The following is a 20,646-nucleotide window of genomic DNA, read 5'->3' as shown; positions in this document are numbered from 1 at the left end:
CTCATTGCCCCACGGAGCTGTTCAAAGTTCTAATTAGTTTTTTTTTATTTGATGCCAATAATATTTCGTTCATACAAAATAATTAATTCGTTTAAACAAAGTAATTAATTCGTTTAAACAAATTAATTAATTTGTTTAGGCAAAATAATTTTTGTAAAACAGCTGTCAGATATGACAAAATCTTTAGTGGCTTAATAATGAATTTTCAAATAATATTAAAATCATCTGTAGGTCAAGACATAAACCTGAAACAGTTCATAAAATTATCATTAAATTCAAACATGAACAATGTCTCATCGCTGTACACACAATTGCAGTAACTTTGAACTGTTCATCTAATTATTACCAATTTCTAACTTGACCGAGATCTCATCATGCATTATCTATCAACCATTCAACAATCATCCGATTGTTACCAATTATGAACTCGACTGAGATCTCATCAATATATACATGCATACCAAGTTTCATCAAGATCGGATAAAAACTGCAGTCTCTATCCTGCCTACAAGGCAAACGTGTTTTTACTAAGTCAAGGGCAATAACTCCGAAACAGTTCATCCAATTATTACCAATTTCGAAAAATGACTGAGATCTCATAAATACATAATGCATAATTATTAAGTTTCATGAAGATCGGATAAAAAATTGTAGTCTCTATCATGCCTACAAGGCAAATTTGACTCGTTTTTACTACGTCAAAGGCAATAACTCTGAACAAGTTCATCCGATTATTACAAATTTCTAACTTGACTCAGATCTCATCAATATATTCATGCATACCAAGTTTCATGAAGATCGGATAGAAACTGTAGTCTCTATCATGCCTACAAGGCAATTTTAACGCGTTTTTATGAAGGCTAGGGCAATAACTCTGAAACCGTTCATCCGATTATTACCAATTTCGAACTTGACTGAGATCTCATAAATATATACATGCAAGATCGAATAAAAACTGTAGCCTCTACAGCACCTACAAAAAATGTGAACAGACAGACTGACCTACGGACAAGGGCGATGACAATGTGGGCGTATAAAAAAAATATTGAAAATTGCCTCTAAGGGGCTCTATAATAAGCAAATTTTAACCAACCTGTTCTCGGAACAATCTTGATATATTAGCACAATCTGTAGTTTTAATAAAATCTACCACATTATTAATACTCCATTCCAGAGGATTCTGGTCTAGTTTTAAGATATCTTCTTTTTTAAATTTATATTGTGGAATACAATAGCTGTCTTTTTTCTCATGGTAAAAGGAATAAAGAGATGGTTTGGAATGACTGGATTTTGACTGAAAATAAAAGAAAAAAGATTATCATTGAATTGCTTGGTGAATGCCAATACTAATCTAAACTCCCGAAGATTACCGCGCATATGAACATGTGACTAGTTCATCAAATCACTTGTCTACTGAGCCGGCGTGAGGTCAAGATCATGCTCTTATTTCACCATGCCCGCCATTTTGAACCCTAATGGAAAGTTGGAAAAAGCTGATGTTTTAGATGTTATCAAGCTATGGACAGCAGGTATAAAAGAAGAACACAGATTCTCCAAAGAAATACCAATCACTACAATTTCAAAATCTGAAATTTTGGAAAAAATCCATGAAATCAAATTGATTTTAAACATTGATGAATGGGAACAAATCATGTTGGTTGATTTTGCTACAGCAGCAATAAGTGTAAGTTGTATTTGTTTTAATATAACGAGAGGTAGACATTCGATATATATCGGTCAGACAGTCGTCTGATATGACAGGCGTTAACGTGGAGAGTGAGCGAATTTCTCTGCTTCGATAGACACCTTAGTCGAATGTGGCACATAAATGTAATTGCAATTGATAGTTGACCGCAGATTTGTAACTTTACACTGCCCATGTCTTTGGTTCAAACCCTTAGTATGCCTATCCATGACCCGAAAACAGCTGCACTTTTGTACCAATATATAAAAAAAATCTATCTTTTATTACTGCTTTAAATGAACTTCGTTATATCGTAGATAGCTAATAAAAATGCAAAAGAAAAGTTTAACCCAACTGGGAAATCTGTTAGTGCCAAAAGAAAGGCAGAGCCAGAAGAGGTAATTTCTCAGCAGCATTATATCGTCGGTTTGCTCTTGGAGATTCTGATGGTTTAATGTACAATACACTTTTGGAAATATGCTAATTCTATCTGACTATTATAATTTCTGAATTGAAATTGAATTTGTTTCATTTGTTACTTAGAGTAGTTTCATGAATTTACTGATCCAAGTGAAGGTATTGAGTCACATTACCTTCCTATGTAAAATAGTTATTTACATTTGGAATACGAATTTACCTTTTGAAGCAATTAAACCTAAATGATTTTTCTGGCATTATGAATTTCAATAAATCAAAACACATTGATTCTGAAACTTTGATACATAGTGGTCAGATAGTATTTATTGCAATTGGTAGTTGGCTGTTGTAGTTTGTCAGCCGTTGACAAACTGGTGTTGTCAAAAAAATAATTTCAAATTTCAATTGGCGATTATTGCGAATGGTGTTCGTGATATATTGCTGTGGAAGTTAGATGTATATTTTTTACATCTGGAATTCAATGGGGAACCAAACTCGGATTATCTGCCCCTGAAGATGGCGCCACCGACTAGGGTCCCGTAAGTCGACTGTGCGCTTTGGTAATATTGTTACCAGACCAGGTACTTACAATAATTCCAAACCTTTTCTATATTAGCGCAATTTAAGCGAGTGCGTTGCTAGAGCTGGAGCATGAAGGGCGTGGAGTTTGCAACAGTTTTAAATAAATTTCATAGCTGAAAAAAGTGTGACATTTCTTGTTAGGAATATGTTAAGGGTCTGCATCAACAGTAAATACATAAGTTCCCTTTGTGGTATTTCTTAGGGTTGAGGGTCGGCAACAGTTTTCAATATCATCGACACTTCATAATAATTGCAAAAATAGCGTAATTTTAGCTAGAAATAACTGAAAATAGAGCCGAAAATAGCAGAGGGTACTTAGAATAATTTCAAATATTTTCTATAATAGCGCAATTTTAGCTAGAAATAGCTGAAAATAGAGCCGAAAATAGAAAGTGTGGACTTAAAATAATTTTCAAATTTTTCTAAAATAGCGTCTAATAGCTAGCTATTCTCAAATATAATCGACACTTCATAAAAAAATTGCAAAAATAGCACAATTTGAGCTAGAAATAGCTGAAAATAGAGCCGAAAATAGCAATCATGCTATAAAGATATACTCCAGACTTCCTTGTATGTGGTCGGAATATTTTCAACCCACCCCTCTTTTTAATATCCAATTTACTCTCACATTTTCCCGCATACTCCCCAGATCTAACATATGTGAGGGAATCAAGGGGGGTGAGATTAGCATACAAAAGTTTTAAATCACTTTGGGCAACCCAACCTACAGGGTAATTTACAAATGTAGACAAAAACCATATACTGTATGTTTCCGTATATAATGCGCAGTCTTTTACCCCAAATTTGACCTTTACAGAAGGGGTGCACAGGGGTGAATAGATGTTGAGGATGCCCCATTTTGTCTTCCTTCATTGCCATGTTGTTATGTTTATAAGATCGTTTCGGGAGTAATAATAACTCCTTAGACTTAATGTATTTTATAAATATTTTGTATTAATGTATTTGAAATTACTAAACTGAAATAGGTATATTAATGTGTTATTTTAACGCAATTAATTCCATAAAGATAGACGTTCTACGGCTGTAACAATATATAATTCGATCACAGTCCAAGTAATTTGAATACACTTACCAGATATACAGGGTTTTAATATTATTCTTCGTTTTTCGCAAATTATTCATCACAATACACATGGTAAATGGAATAAAGGACAGTAGTAGAGTTTTTGTAAATCTATTATTCACAGTTAACTAAAACAACAAGATCCCCTTAATTTGTATGACCACTGATAATATTTATGAGTAAATTCTGAATAGACACAAGAGGCATTGAGATCAAAGAAAGATCAAAGAATACTACAAACACCTGTTGTCCACATGATCAGTGAATGTTGAAAAGGGTGGGTCACAGGCACTTGGTTCTGTATTCTTGCTTGATCTGGACAATTTATTGAAGACATTCCAATTAGAATTTTAATGCCTTCGCATCATCATTTGAAAATAGAAAAGGGTAGCGCATTAAGATGGTTTGACTAATCACTCGAAGGAATATGAACATTGGACAATCGGAAATTAATAAAAACATACATTAAACAACTTGGTTTGTTCACAAAAAGTTTCAATTTTAGGATTGTTAATTCTGACAATCAAATGATTGACACTATACTTTTTATCAGAGCAGTTTGTATCTAGGATAATTAGGTATATTAGTCATATTACTTGCTATTGGAATGCTTGTGAGTGAGGAAGTAGCAGAAAAATAACTGATAACTTCTTAATTTGTATTTGATTGTGAATATACTAAGTTGTGTGATTCAATTGAGGGATTAATCAAACCCTCAAAATTCTTTCTATCCCCTTGGAAATATAATGGACTGGTTGTATTTATGTTTTTACAGTACCCAGATGAGCAAAAATATCTGTGTTTGACTATACTTGAACCTTCTGGGTTAATTATGTCACATGTCAGAACAGTCTAAATTTATTACATTTTCTGTCTGTAGAAGGTTGTGAAACCAGAAAGTAGACGTCAGACATCAGAAATGAAAGTGTCAGTGAAGAGCCAAGGTCAATGACCTGTGACCTTGTACAGGGGAAGATCAACAAAGGTCAAGGTCACGAGATATAACTCATCAAATTTTCAAACTGCATACAGCTACAAAACCAGAAGATGATGTCAGATATGAAAATATAAATAAATAACCAAGGTTAATGACCTTTGACCCTACAAAAGTTAACGTCAACAATGGTCAATGTCAAATATTGAAAATATGGAATTCTAAAACCCGTTCCTTTTTTTGAACTATCCAGCAGAAACAACTGAGCTTTTAACACAACCTGGCCACATGAATGAGGTAATTGTATGCTAAGTCCCTTTTTGAACAAGTCTATCCTATGCGAGTTATGCCCCTGTCCCAAAATGTAAACAATTAGTAAAGTAACCCAGTTGTGTCACGCCCACCTAAATTTTTTGTCATGGGTTCATTTAAATTCAAAATGTCTAGTTGTCTTTCAAATTTCAACGTTCTACATCAAATAGGTTATAAGATATACATATGCCAATCTAAAAAATGCAAAAATATTGTAAAAAAAAAACTCAAATTTCAATTTTTCATTAAAAAACAATTGTTATATATCACTGGAAAGAGCATGAAAAGAATCCCAAAAAAAAAATAACCCTCAATAATAGGGCCAAACGGGGAAAAAATCATGCACTTTGTGAAGAAATCACAAAATTTGTTGAGAATGGTCATCTGTACAATATAAGAGGTGGACCCACCAAGTATCTCTCAAAATGACCCCAAAATCCAAGATGGCCAGGTCTTTAATTGACCCAAAAACCCAAGATAGCTGCCATGAAATTGATATAACGCACATAATCCACACATTGTTCCCCCTATCAGCAAATGGTATACAAAATAAATACTACAGTGGTGTAACCTATTTTTGTGCATATAAGGATTCAAAACCGAATTTCGACAAAGTTAAAATTTTAAAAGTTCCGAAATTTTTTTTTTATTTATCTTTAATATCAATTCATTATAACTAATGGCAATTCCTTCAAAGAACCATGACTTAAAAAAAAAATAGTGACTGACAAAATAAGATATGTAGCGTGATTTAATGCTAACAATCATTGAAACAACATAAGAATATGGCCCACATTGTGTTCCATAGAATTTTTCTGCTGACACGAAATCCACTATATGATCACGTGACTTCATTTGTTTGACTACATTCTAGCAGACAGCACTGCTAGAATGTACAGCGTGGGATTATAAAGAAATTCGGTCGATAAAAAATTGTGAAGTTTGGTAATAACTGAAATCCGCCATTTTGTATTTGTCAAAGCATACATTAATAGACTTTACCGTGCTTGAGACTACTGAATCTATTGTGCAAATGCAGAGGTCACGCAAAGTCGCACATGTAAATCATTGATTCTTTCTGGAAATGCACGAAAAATAGGTTAGCATGAAATAAGGTTACTTGACTAATAAAAATGTTTTCATATAATTTCAAAAATAAAACATTATTTTAGTGATGAAGGTAGTAATTTTGAATCTAAATGTAAGTAATGAGTTATATAGTTATATGTATTTGTATGTAATAGTACATCTGTGATTTATACATTCGCCACCACATTTATACAAAGCTGTACACAGCAAGTTGTTCTGTTTTACAGTTTCTGTGGCAACCTTTTGCAGGATTGCAAACACATTTGATCAGTTCCTGACACACACATTTGGTGTCGTTGCCCATAATGGGAGCCATGCTGTATTACCTTGTGTCCATCCCCATTCATCTGGATGAGGGCTGTTTCCAGGAAGTGTCCCAAATGTGAGTAGCCACTCTGCTCTGCGAGTGTGTTGCTATAAAGCATCTGCAATGGGTGGAATATTTTCGACTGGACAACCCTTTTTAGTGAGTAAATACTGCCGTCCATCATTTACACTCATACTTGTGTCAGTACGGCAATACATCAGAGCTTGTAAACCACTAATTGGCATTACAGCAAGTACAGTGTCTTTGGTATATGTTTTAGGGTCACAAACTTTGTAGACAAAATTACTTTTCTACCAGTATCCAGTACATGTATGCAAGTTGCTAAGAGGGAGAAGAGATCATGTTTGTTATGATCCACTTAAAGGAAATCTTCCCAATTGCCTGGTAGCTTAACGCTGTCTTGTACTTGCCATAGTGTACATAGAGGAAATCTGGTTTTCATGAGAGAAGAACTCATCTAGATTACCCTGACATACTTGTCATGAGACATAAAGCTTTGCAAAAGAGGGATTGAAATAAAGAAATAATATGGTTTCCACTCAATGAACAAGTGGTTGATAGGTGTTTTTATCGGCCAATTCGATTTAGTTTCGATTTGCTAGTACAGAGGCCACAAATGTGAAATTTGCAGATACCAGCGATTAGACAATTTGGCTGCCTCCATGGACTGTCAACAAACAAGGACGTCTATTGATAGCTAATCTACCTAATCGAATCCGCCGACAAAAACGACTAATGTCATCTAAAAGTTTTCCTGAATTAATCTAAATTATGGTAAAAAAATTGATGAAACTATTTCTGAGGATGGTATGTTTATTGATGAAAATGATTCACCCCGTTCAAGACCAACCGTGGCAGGACTCCGGCAGGGTGTCTAGGCCGTAGAAAGGGTGAGGAGGCGACCTACGGTGCATAATTTTGATGTCGCACCTCCTCCGGGGTGGGATACAAGTCCATCTACATTCATTGAGAGTGAATTTTTACCACACGAAACTCCTGGGATCAAAAATTTACCAGAGGGATTTGGAGAAAATGTTACCCCGTTGCAACGTCTTGAGTTATTTTGGACAGAAGAAATCTGGAATATTTTCGTAAGAGAAACTAATCGTCAAGCGGTAAATGTCAATGAAGCAAAACCTAACAATTATGTGGCTAAAAATTTCACCCCAGTTACAGTAAGGGAAATGAAGGCATTTTTCGGTTTATGCATAACGATGGAGATGCTCGTACATAAAGATAGATATGAATCATATTGGCATTTGGATCAAAATCATCCTCTAACTAATACTCCAGGATTTTCAAAAGTAATGTCCCGTGATAGATTTCTTGCTATTTGGACTTTATTACATTGTGCGAATGAGAATGATGGAACGATTGATAAAACTGATAAAATCTATAAGAATAGACCTTTGCTGAAATATTTATTGGATAAATTTAGACATTATTACGTACCTGAACAAGAATTGTCATTAGATGAAGGGATGATTCCCTGTAAAAACTCACTATCAATCAAACAATACATAAAATCAAAACCTGTCAAATGGGGATTGATATCCTTCCTTCTATGTGAGGGAAAATCGGGCTACATTGTGAATGCAGAAATTTATGTCGGAAAATCGGATGATCCGAATAATATTGCAGACCTCGGCGTCACTGGAAATTTAGTTATTCGTCTTAGTAAACCCTACATGGGACAATTTTATTGTCTATTTACGAACAGATTTTATACTTCTGTCGCTCTATGTGAACAGTTGCTGGATAGACAAACTCTGATGTGTGGAACTGTTTTGACGAATAGGAAAGGTTTTCCTAAAAGTTTGGTTCAAAAACAAATGGAACGTGGCCAGTCTAATCTCTTTTTCAATAGTAAATGTGAAGCCTTTGTGTGATGTGATAAACGTCCGATTTATTTTATAACATCAACTCAAATTTATTGTCCTATTCAAACGGTCGCAAGGTATAACGCCAAGGAGCATAAGCGCGTAGATGTAAATTGCCCTAAACCTGTAAAAACATACAATCAATTCATGGGAGGGACGGATCGTAATGACCAGATGACGAGGTTTCAGCGTTGCCGTCTTCATTATAGGTGGCCACGTCGACTAACTATTAAATTTTTCATGTGGGCAACATTTAATTCCTATGTCATATTTCAGTCTGTTATGCCAAAAGAGCTCCCAAATAGGAAGGTCACATTCCACAATTTCATTGAGAAGCTGTGCAATCAACTTATTGCTGATGTTAGACGAGAAACTCCACTTCGCTCTATTCGCGGAAACACTGACGACGAAACCCGCCTCATGAACACACCTGATAGGCCCCTGCATTTGGTTGAGCATGCAGCAAATGCGTCAACAAACAACCGATGTGTTGTTTGTCTTGAGAAAAATCGAAGAGCAAAGAGACGTAATCCAGAAGCACATTATGGCGATCTACCCAAAGTTCGCAAAACTGTTTATAAATGTTCCACGTGTGGTGTCTTCCTCTGCGTAGGAAGTTGTGACTCAAATTGTTTTAGCGCATATCACATGAAGAAACAATACTGGTATTAATCAATGATTGTCAAAATTAAATCGCAATGAATTGTTTTGAATAAATGACTTAAGTTATTACTGTAAAGAACGAGCGCGTTCAATATTTGTGATTATTTTTGACGGAACAATAAAACCCCTCTCAAACGTTAAACATCTGACTAACGAAACATAAGGGATCAGATGGATTGTCGGTTGAAAGGATTGGATATATTGAACCCTATATATCCATCCCTGAATTAATCCCTTATTTGCAGTTCTCTCCCTTATTTCTCTCGTTATTTGCACTTCCCTCCCTTTAAAAATTCTGATATTTGTAGTTACCTCCCTTTATAGATACAACTGGACAGCGTGAGGTGTGAATGAATCAAAACATACTTTTGATTCTATTGCTTTAACCACTTAAGAAGGTATATGCAGTCAATATTTTAGGGTATTGTCGTTATTTATTGTTTCATGCTTTTTTCTATGATTTATCTTGCTTTGATCAATATGACGTTATTATGACGTGGAGCTCAGGGAATAGACTATAATGACGTTATATAACGTCAGGGTTCAAAGGGTTAAAGTAAATTTCGTCAAGAATGACCTCAACGAAAATGAAAAAACTAAAAAGGAAAATTTAGCGAAATGAACATAGATTTAGAAGCTCAGTGAAATGATTTTGCTCTGATATGTGTGATTTTTTAGAAAAAACCCGCCTTCAAACTAACGTTTCTCAGAAAGGCTTGCTGTTAAAAATTTTTGAATACATCATTAAATAGCTAATTCAATTCCAATTTTAACGATGGAAGGCATAATTTGTTGTAAATTTTATGGATTCTTGTTTAGAACTGTTAAAGATGTATATGGTTATTTCTACATTAAGCATTCAGACGTCACTCACACCTTTGTCCCGAGCTGACGTCACAATCAAGAGATGTATTCCGATGGACATGCTAAAAAATCCAGATTAAATTCTTATTGTTAACATGCTGATGCAATTTTGAATTTCCTCCAGATTTGGAACTTGAATCATTTATAGTTATAGAGAAACACCACAAATTGAATATTCAAAATCGTTTCCTATGCCCTTTAAACATGACAAATTTCTATATTGGTCGTAAGTGACGTAACCATTTTGTAATCCGTAGGAAGCCATTAGGCCTACTTGTGTTTTATGTTTTCCTGTTATTATCTAATACTTTAGGCATTATATATATCCCGTACAGACAACTATAAGGTGTGTCAAAATAATAATATATGTTAAAATCCGAACATTCGCTATACATTTGGCGGCCATCTTGAAAATGGTGGCCATTTTGAAATATTTTTGGTAGGTCCACCTTCAATATTGTAAAGAATACATATTGAAACAATGCAAATTTTGGTGATTTTTCACAAAGTGCATGATTCCTTGAAGATTTGTCACCGTTTGACTCCACTAGGTTAATTAGGTCACATGCTAGAGCAGTCCAAAGTTGCAAATTTGGCTGTTTTCGGACAGCTTTAAATTGGGAAGTAGGTGTCGGACTTCAAATGTCAAAGTATCAACTAATCAAATAAAGGTCAAGGTCAACAAAGGTCAAGGTCAAAAATTCTAAATATTGAATTGCCAAAACCTGTTCCCCTTTTTGAATTATGAAGCTGAAGCAACCAAACTTCTAAGACAAAGTGGCTCAATGGATGAGGAAATTGTATGAAAGTTTCATTTTGAAAATTTATTCTTTGCGAGTTATTCCCCTGGCCAAAAATGTCAATAATGAGTAATTCAACCCGGATGTGCCACGTCCACCTCATTTTTTGACATAAATTAATTGATATTCTAAATGTTATGTTGTGTTCCATATTTCAAGCTTCTGCATCATACAGGTCAATAGATATAGGTTAACAAAAGTCAACAAAGGTCAAAATTGAAAATATGGAAATTTTAAACCCGTTCCATTTTTGGAACTATAAATTGAAACAACTGAGCAATTAACACAAACTGGCCAAATGGATGAGGTAATTGTGTGTAAATGTATCCTGTGCGAGTTATGCCCCTACCCCAAAATCTAAACAATTAGTATTTCAACCCAGATGTGCCACGCCCACCTCAGTTTTTTGTTATGGGTCAATTCATATTCAAAATGTCTAGTTGTGTTCCAAATTTCAACGTTCTACATCAAATAGGTCATAAAATATACATACACCAAGCTCAAAGAGACAGAAATATTGTAAAAAAAACACTCGAATTTGAAAAAAAATCACGAATTTCAATTTTGCTTTAAAAAACAATTGTTATATATCACTGGAAAGAGCATGAAGAGCACATGAAGAATCAGAATATTAACACTCTAGGTTAATTAGGTCATGTGTTAGAGCTGTTCAAAGTTGCGAAGTACATGTCGGAAGTCAAATGTCAAAGTATCATCTGATAGCCAAGGTCAATGACCTTTGTCCTTGTAAAGGTCAAAGTCATCAAAGGTCAATGTCATGAGATATGACCCTTCAAACTTATAAAAAACAACTTTGTCTACCGATCAGCATAAATTACGTTGATCTATATCAATTACACCAAAAGTTATTCAAGCGGAGGTTAAAATCAACATCCTGTGTAAACCAGAAGTGAAGCAAAAAATTTGACTGTACGATATTGTTTGCTTTTGTTTGCACAAAACATTTCAGGTTAAAGTTAAACAGACAAAAAACAAAAAAGTTTTTTTTCTGATAAACAATTGCAAAACTCGGCCTAAAAAAGTGTGTGACAAATTTTCGATTTTTTAATTGTTTAAAAAGCTATCATATCAGATATTACATGTAGATACTACTTTTTTGCACATTTGCTAATGTGAAAATACTGGCTTTGCAAAAATGTTCCAATTTATAGTTAATAACAACGTTGCCACTATAGAAGATCTATACATGTAGAAATGTTGCTGCCACTACTGCAGTCTAAAGCACAGGAAGGTGGGTAAATTTAAAAAACAAACCGGGACTTTGCACAATTAAAAGCTTTCTTGAACAAAAACGTCTTTAGAAGAGATTTAAAAATTGCTAAAGAAGTACAGTATCTTAAATCAAAAGGTAAAATATTCCACAATTTGGCTCCCTGGAAGGTAAAAGAATGCTCACCGAAAGTTAAAAGTCTGGACGAGTTAAATAGTCGTCCGAAGAAGAACAAAGAGTTCAATTTGGTGTGTATATTTCTATAAGTTCAGATAAATAAGGTGGTACAATATCATTAAGACACTTAAATGTTCAAAGTAGAATCTTAAATTGAATTCTATAAATAATAGGTAGCCAGTGGAGACTAATAAAATTGGTATAATGTGATCGTAATGCTTTTTGCCGAAGATAAGTCTTGCTGCTGAATTTTGAACCTTTTTAAGTTTATTGGTTATGCGTAAAGGAGTTCTAATTAGTAAGGTATTACAGTTATCTAAACGGTAATCAGAGTTTGTACTAAGGTTTTAACTGAAGAAGTGGAAAGGTTCTTATGAATTTTACTAATGTTACAGAGATTAAAATAACACAATTTACACATTATTTACATGAGGTTCCAAGGTTAAATGTTGATCAGATGGGACTAGGGATATAACATGAGTACCCACAGATAGAGATACATTTTGGTTCACTTTCGATAGATTGTTCAAGCCAAGAAGAATATATTCTGTTTTATCATGGTTCAGTTTAAGGAAATTATTATTCATCCAAGATCGGATATCTTCAATGCAACATTCAATCTTGGATTTACAACAATTAAAATTATTATTTACAGAGGGCTTAAAAGACAGATATAACTGGGTATCATCTGCATATAGATAGAAGTCAAGACCATGTCTGTGAACTATCTTAGAGATGGGGATGGTGTACATGCTAAATAAAATTGGGCCCAAAACTGATCCCTGTGGTACAACGTACAGTAAACATTTTTGGCAGATGGTTTATTACTAACAATGACAGATTTTGACCTATTAGTTAAGTAGGATTTCAGCAAAGCAGAACCAGTAATTTTGAAATCATGAGTTAATCGGGTAAATAAAACAACGTGGTCCACAGTATCAAAGGCCGCAGAAAGGTCTAAATGTAGTAGAAATACACAGTTCTTTTGTTCGATGGACAAAAGGATATCGTTTGAACTCAAGTAGAGCTGTTCCTGTGCTATGGAATTTGCGATGTGTACTTTGATAATTTCTCAGAAGATTATTAGTAGATATGTGATCGATAAGTTGTATTGAAATACATTTTTCAAGAACTTCAGATACAAAACTGAGATTGAATACTGGCCTGTTATTTTTGTCTAGATTGGGATCAAGAAAATCTGGAAAACAACCAGTACTAATGGAACTATTAATGATATCACAGATTGATGGGGGTAATAACGACAAACAATCCTTAATGAGCCAGGTTGGAAAGGGATCCACTGAACAGGATATTGTGGCCATGGAACGTATTATTGTGGCTATTTCAGTGACAGATAGAGTTTGTAGATAGGTCGAAGTACAAAATACATCAATATTGTTGACTTTATCCACATAATCTGTATTAAGCACTATGTTAATGCAGATTTTTACAATTTTATTCTCAAGGAAATTAGAAAACCTGGTTGGCAGATTGTCATTATTGAGTCAATAATATTGACTGTTGGTGACACCATGATTATGAGGTAACAGGCTATTAACATCGACTTTATACAGTTCCTTCTGATTGTATTTACCTTCGTCTATTTTATTCTTGTAGAAGTCAGATTTTGCATTTTCAATGAGGCAAAATTATTTTGATTTTTTCCTTTTTTATAAATGTCTGTGTAACGTTATTCCAGAATTTCTCCATTTATACTCAGCTTTATTACGCCCTCTCTTTGCCACCACAATCTTTTCATTAAACCACTAAGTTTCAATTCGAATTTTCATTGTTTTACTCTGAATTGGAATAAGATCGTCCAGTACACCTTGCAGACGTTGAAATGAATTGCTTGGGAATCAGCACCATCAATTAAATGTATATCATTTAGTTTTGAGGTGTATATTGAGGAACGTAGTTCAGCATTGTCCAATGATTTGAATTTACGAAATGAAATTTATTTTCTTTCACATTGCGTTTTTTGTATGTTGAGATTAAAGGTAACTGGAAAGTGATCAGATAAAAGTTTGTCAGTGACGTCTATATTATTAATCAAATGATTGTTTTCTCTAGTTATTATTAGATCCAGCTTTGTCCATGATTGTGTCCATGAATCTGAGTTTTCGGACTATGTTTTTTAAAAACTTCCAAATTTGTAATTCCACAAAATTTGTACCTTCAATATCTTCATTTTGTACCTAACCGTTTATCTTGGAAAGATAGCTTACCAGGCAGCTTTGTAACAATTACTAGTAAGAAATATTCCACCTACAGTCTTACACTTCTTTATAACTTTTTGGGGTGATACTGTATAATATTACCAATTTGCCTAAACATCTGTCAAGAATGATGTCTTCTTGATTGTTTACGAGCTAAAAATTGAACGCGTTTTCAAGAACAAGGGCAATAACTCGTACTAAATATTTTTCGATTTTCCAGATTTTCAATTGGGTTCATGTGATTACCAACTCTGACACCAAGTTTCATCTAAATCTGTCAAGAATTGTGTCCTCTGGAGTGTCTATGAGCTAAGAATGTGTTTTCAAGGGCAATAACTCATACTAAATATTTTTTGATTTTCGATACAGTTCATCCTTGGGTGATATCAAACACTCACACTAGGTTTCATCAACATGAAAGAATTGCACCTTCTAGAGTGTTTATGACTATTACAAGAACAAGGGCAATAACTCATACTAAATATATTTCGATTTTTCTGATTTTCAATAGGGTTCATTCTTGGGTGATTACAACCAATCATACCAATTTTCGTCAAAGTCAGTCAAGAATTGTGCCTTTAAACAGACGGACGGACATGGGTGACGACAATATACACCCCCATTTCATGTGGTGATTCCAAAAAGAAAAAACAGGCAGCAATAACCAATCACAGAAGACTTTTTGATGGGATCACCAATACCACTAGTAGTGCAGCAATTCATTTGATTTATACTGAACTTGGTGTAATAAATAATAAAACTTGACATCAAATATCATCCTTTAATATCCAACGTTTCGTCAAAAAAATTTTGACTTCATCAGGGGAAGAAACAAACTACAAATGGTGGAAGTCAGTTAAGATTAAAATTACAATATGACCTAATGGTTTATGACGTCACAATCTTAGAAACCACATAACAAGAGAAGGGTCAAGTCACAAAATGGTGGGAGGCAAGTTGATTCTTGATGATATGACCTCAGAAGATTTATGACATCAAAATCTTAGATACAACATAACAAGTATGTAATGATGACTTCAGGATTTGCCAAAAAATCTAAACAGAAAGGGAAAAAGGGGAGGGAGGAAGGGGGGGAAATACAGTATATCCTGCTCACGTGACCTTCAATATGCGATCACAATAAAATCCCCCCCTACGAGTTTTCAATGTAATAAACGTGTAATCATATGGACTCACTCCACTAAAACATTTTATGCAAATGATTGTATAGGAATGTAGTCCAGGCTATTTTTAGAAATCTTCTAGTCCAGGCTATTTTTAGAAATCTTCTTTCTCTCTCCCTTTTGGGGTTTTTGCATGCCTACTTTTGGGTAAAATTTGGTCTAGAGTTGGAATTTGATGTCTGAAATTGCATTTTCTTTCAGATTTGGTGAGATGATGAGAGACCTAAAGGCGGAAGGCTAATTCTAAAAATAGTTGTTTTGTAGAGTGCCAAACTCTAGCAGATGAGTATAACCGGTAGTAGTCTACTTTCAATTTTAGTAGCTCAAAATTTTCATGGTCATCATATAATGAATTTTTCAGGAGACATTCAGAATTGGCCAGGCTTTCATTCGACATATTGGAAAGCTTTCAACGAGATTTCTGGAAAAAGTTATAGAAGGTTGAATTTCATGTTTTAACATGGGAAGAGATGGCAAATGAATTAGTGGAGTGAGTCCTGTCTGGTAAGGTAATTTATTTTTTAAAATTGATATTTTTCAAAAAGTTGTGAATGATTTTGTATGAAATTTTCAGAATAGGTAGAATAAAGACTAAATACTTTTTGTGGCTACATTTGCATATTTTTTTGTCCAAAATTTGAATTTTTTGCCACTTTTATTGAAAAACGCCATTTCAGCCAAATTTCGACCTGCCAACGTTGCAGCAATGTATCAAAATTGTAATTATTTGTTTTTCTTCACATGTTTTCACACAAAATGGATGCCTTAAACACATGCACTAGTGCCAGGCTGCAAAATTCATCTTTTTGGGCTATAAATTTCTCTTGCAGGATATGGCAGGGGGCTTAATTTTTGTCATCAAATGGTAAGTATGGGGTAATATCTATTCAATGTCCCATCAGTCATAGAAGAAAGACCATGAATGTGAAAAGATTGGCTTTCATGTTTATGAATATTTTGTAATGCCAAAACGAGTGAAGGGAGGGGCGGGGGGGGTTGATTCTCCCAAATGTACAGGCCTCGGGTGGAGAAGACACTATATTTAGAAATTAGGATTAAGGGTCTTGATATTGGGTTTTCTTCTGTTCTTATTCTGATCTGAAATTAGAAAAAATAACTCGCCCGATGAGAGAAGTATAGTATCTGTTATGTACTGATTGTTTTAAGTTTACTATGAACAATATTATCATTTAAGTTCTTATTTTTTGAATATGCAACTATCATTTTCTGATTATAGACATGGGGGAATTTCTCTTGAAGGCTCTTATAGTGGGCATGAACTATCTTGCTTGCTCGATTGCTGGTTGTATTAAACGGGACAACAAAGGGTGCTATGCCTACATTATGATGAATATTTAGTCCTATAGGTCTTGCTGTATTCAATGTCTCAATCCAATGGGCCTCCCTAGATTGACGGAATTTGGTAGTTTCATCTTCGGGCAAGTCAATTTCTATACGCTCAATTGGGATTAGGGTGAGATCGTCTATTGAATGGTCGTCGAGGTTGAAATGATTAGAAACAGGCTTGTCTTTCTTTAATTTGATGTCTGACCTATGAGCATTAAAGCGAGTTCGTAAATTATTCTTAGTTTCTCCTACATATTGTTTGGGGCATTTCTTGCATGAAATTAAATATATTACATTCGAATGTTCACATGTTAGATGTTTCTGGATCGGGTACCTTTTATTCGTAGAGTTGCTTACAAAATAATGAGTTTCTGATATAAAGGGACATGTTTTGCATCTACTGGACAAACATGGAGCACTTCTTAAACCTGGAGGTACTTCGGCATAAAGTCTGTTTTTAGCTGCTATCTGTGCTAAGGTGGAATTTTTTATGTTTCGTAAAAATCGTTTAGAGTACCCACGCTCTTTCAGTTTTGAGAAAACAATCGTACAGCCTTGGTTGAAATCAGAAGATCTTGTACAAATTCGATGAAATCGTAAAACTTGTGACTTAATTATACCAGAAAAGGTATGTTTTGGGTGAAAGGAGCTCTTGTGCAAGAGTTGATGAGTATCAGTTTCTTTGAAATAAACTTTAATATCCAGTTTATTTGTTTCTGCTATGGAATCTCCCTTAAAGACTGTGGTATCGAGAAAGTCTATGCTTTTGTCACTCACGTTTGCGGTTAGTTTGATAGAAGGATGGTGGTTGTTGAGAATTTCAAAGAATTCCAAAAACTGTTCGATAGAATAAGTCCAAACCATAAAAATGTCATCCAAAAAGCGTCCGTAAAAAAGTGGGTCAAATGGACAGAGGGGCAACACCTCACGTTCCCACTCTGCCATGAAAAGGTTTGCGTACGAAGGGGCGAATCGTTTGCCCATTGCTGTCCCTTAAGTTTGTAAATATGTTTTACCATTAAATGTGAAATCGTTTCGACTAAGACAAATCTCTAAAAGCTGTAGAATTGCATCGTCGGGTCTGTTTGGATCTGGGTTTCTATTAAAAGCTTTACGAACTGCCGTTAAACCAGTAGTGTTATCGATATTGGTATACATAGAAGAAACGTCGATAGAAATTAAAATGGCATTAGAGGGAACTCGAAGATTTTTTATTTTATTGACAAAATCGGTTGTGTCTTTAAGGTAGGCGCGATGTTGGCATGCTAGAGGTAGTAAGAAATGATCAATGTATTCTAACACTGCATATGACTCACTACCACAGTCAGATATAATCGGGCGGCCTTTGGGGATTTTATTCGAGATAAACCACTCCTTGGTTGGATTCTTATGGATTTTAGGCAAAGTGTACAAATGTCTCTCGCGACAATCAGGTTTGGCAGACAGACAGTCATATTGTTTCTGTTTGAGATAACTAGTTTTGACTAAATCGGCAAGAATATTATTAATCATGTTAGCAGTTTCTTTGAAAATTGGTTTCGGTAAAATGGCATAATGTTTAGGATTATTCAGTTGATTCTCTGCTTCTGAAACGTAATCCTCCACATTCAGAATGACACAACATGAACCTTTGTCACTCTTTTTAATAACAATGCTATCGTCTTTCTTAAGTAAGTTTAACGCTTCACGTTCCACTCGTGTGAGATTAGGCTTTTCGTGTGTTATGGAAAGGTTCACTGTTTGGCTATTCATACTCGCAAATGCTTTCAATATTTCAGGATGGATGGCGGCCTAAGGGGGTGTCCACATGGATTTAGGAATAAACATTGTTCTAGCACCACGTGGGGGGTGGTTTCGAAAAAAATATGTGCAGCTAAGATTTCGTTGAAATCGTTCAATGGATGGTCGGAGATAATTCAAGTTAGCTATCTTTGGTGTGGGAATAAACTTAAGTCCACGGTCTAAGATTGAATGCTGAAGGGGTGTGAGAATTTTGCGGCTCAAGTTAACTACAGTTTGGCCTAGCGGTGGCCTCTCAGTATTTTTATCCCCAGTAATTAGTTTAAAGACTTACTCGATGCTTGAAGCTGGTGTATCCAAAACAAATAGATGCTGCTTGCTGTTTCTGGAGACCAATGAAGATTATCAACTGTTTCGAATTCTTCTTCGTAGGGTGGTAAGATTGTTGCGCTGTTGATACTGGACTCCATCATCATGTTGTTGAGGGTGCTGAGGTTCTGTTGTGCTTTCTTCGAGATTTTATTTGAAATGGGTATACATGTGAAGAGGATCTTGGAGTTTGGGAAGGTTTTGTTGGCTGTGGCGATTAATTTCTGGGCTTGGTTAAAGGAGGTCTTTGGTATCTGATCACAGTTGTTGAGGCCCACATGAAGAATAATGGTAGAAGGTTTGGGATCATGGTCGTATGATTCCAGGATTGACTGTATGTGATGGATTTGGGCACCGGGGTAAGAATGTATTTCGGTGTCTGAACTGGTTTTGGTAATTCGACTCAGGTTAGATGATCCAATTATTAAGGTAGATTTCTTTAGAGCAGGTAGTTTCCATAATGATTTGTCCTTGGTTTGGTGATAATACGGTTTGGTAGCGGATATAATGGTCGTCGACGGTGTGATTGGTACTGGTTTGGTAGTTGTTAGAATTGTAGCATTGGGAACGGACTGGGATCTGGTTCGAGGAGGGGAAGGTCTGGATACACGTCTCGACTTGGATGGAGACTGAGGGGTGGTTTGCTGGTCCAAAAACGCACAGAAGGAAGAAAGGTTGGCGGATCCCGGATCACGTGGTGAAGATTCAGATGGTGTGGAAGGGGAAGACGAGTCTGAAAGTGAAAAGAGAAGGGGTGTGCCCTCTCTACGAGAGCGTTTACCTATGTCTGCTGGACTAGGAGTAGGTGAACTTCGGGCTCGTTTAGGGGTTTGGTTCGGCAGCGTGGTGGCTCTAGATGGTGCAGGTGTAGTGTCCATTTCAGTTGGTAGAGATATGGTTACTCTGGTTTTTGTTTCGTTGATTGTTTGGTAGAATTTGGAGATTACAGCTTGAGTGAGACGTTTCCCATAGGAGCGACGGGCCCAGGACAGGGCATGAGAAACGATGCGGTCGACCGCAGGTGATGATAAAGACTTGGCACGAATGGTGGTCAGCTTCTCTTGAAGTGTGGTTTGATAATGGTCGATCAGGACCTGCGTAACCTTACAGAGCCATGTCCGATTGAGGGATCTAATATTCGCGTCGACAGCTGATGTTTTCATTGCTGGACGGATAAAACTATCCAACTCAGAGACTTTGTGTTTGAAGGTAAACGCTGGTTGGTCTTGCTGTTGAAGGGTAAGGATTGCCAAATGATGGAGGCACTACAAAACTTGGAAGAACACCTTCACAAAGGGTTCTTCCTCCTTATGAGTGGGGACTGGTTGGCGTCGGTGGGCTGGTAGTCGTTTCTGTTGTTGGTCAGGTCGATGGTTACCTCTTGATTGGTAGGCTGTGTTGTAGGTAGGTCGGCCATGGGGTGGGATATAGCTGGATGGGTTGGTTGGTGGACGGCGATTGGTAGGTGGTAGAGGTCGATGGAAGACAGGGCCGTTGTAGGGTATGTGATATTGGTTTGGTTGACGATTAATGTTTCTATTTCTGGCTTCTTGCCAGTGGTTGTTGTAGTTGGGGAGCATAATGAAAATAACTTGGGGTTAGAAGGGAATGTACAGCGGATGTAACAGGAGGAAACTGTATATGCTAGCGTGAAAATGTTGGGATCAAATTATGCAAATAAGTCAAACTGGGTTTGGGGATATATAAAGCAAGATGAAAAATGCAAAAAAATATATATTTAG

At 35.6% G+C, this 20,646-nt stretch overlaps 1 protein-coding gene across 1 annotated transcript; it reads right to left on the bottom strand.

Annotated features, from left to right (window-relative positions):
* Positions 1-221: 221 nt before the first annotated feature.
* LOTGIDRAFT_164110 (hypothetical protein) lies at positions 222-20,067 on the bottom strand (the record flags this gene model as incomplete). The annotated part of the gene is made up of 3 exons (XM_009060595.1): positions 222-245; positions 1,094-1,294; positions 19,183-20,067. The coding sequence occupies 3 exons, from the start codon at positions 20,065-20,067 to the stop codon at positions 222-224; spliced, it is 1,110 nt and encodes a 369-aa protein (XP_009058843.1).
* Between the last annotated feature and the right edge of the window lie 579 nt (positions 20,068-20,646).

This window comes from Lottia gigantea (genome assembly GCF_000327385.1).
Source record: "Lottia gigantea unplaced genomic scaffold LOTGIsca_43, whole genome shotgun sequence".
Taxonomy (NCBI): domain Eukaryota; kingdom Metazoa; phylum Mollusca; class Gastropoda; family Lottiidae; genus Lottia; species Lottia gigantea.
This window is presented reverse-complemented; position numbering and strand designations above follow the sequence as displayed.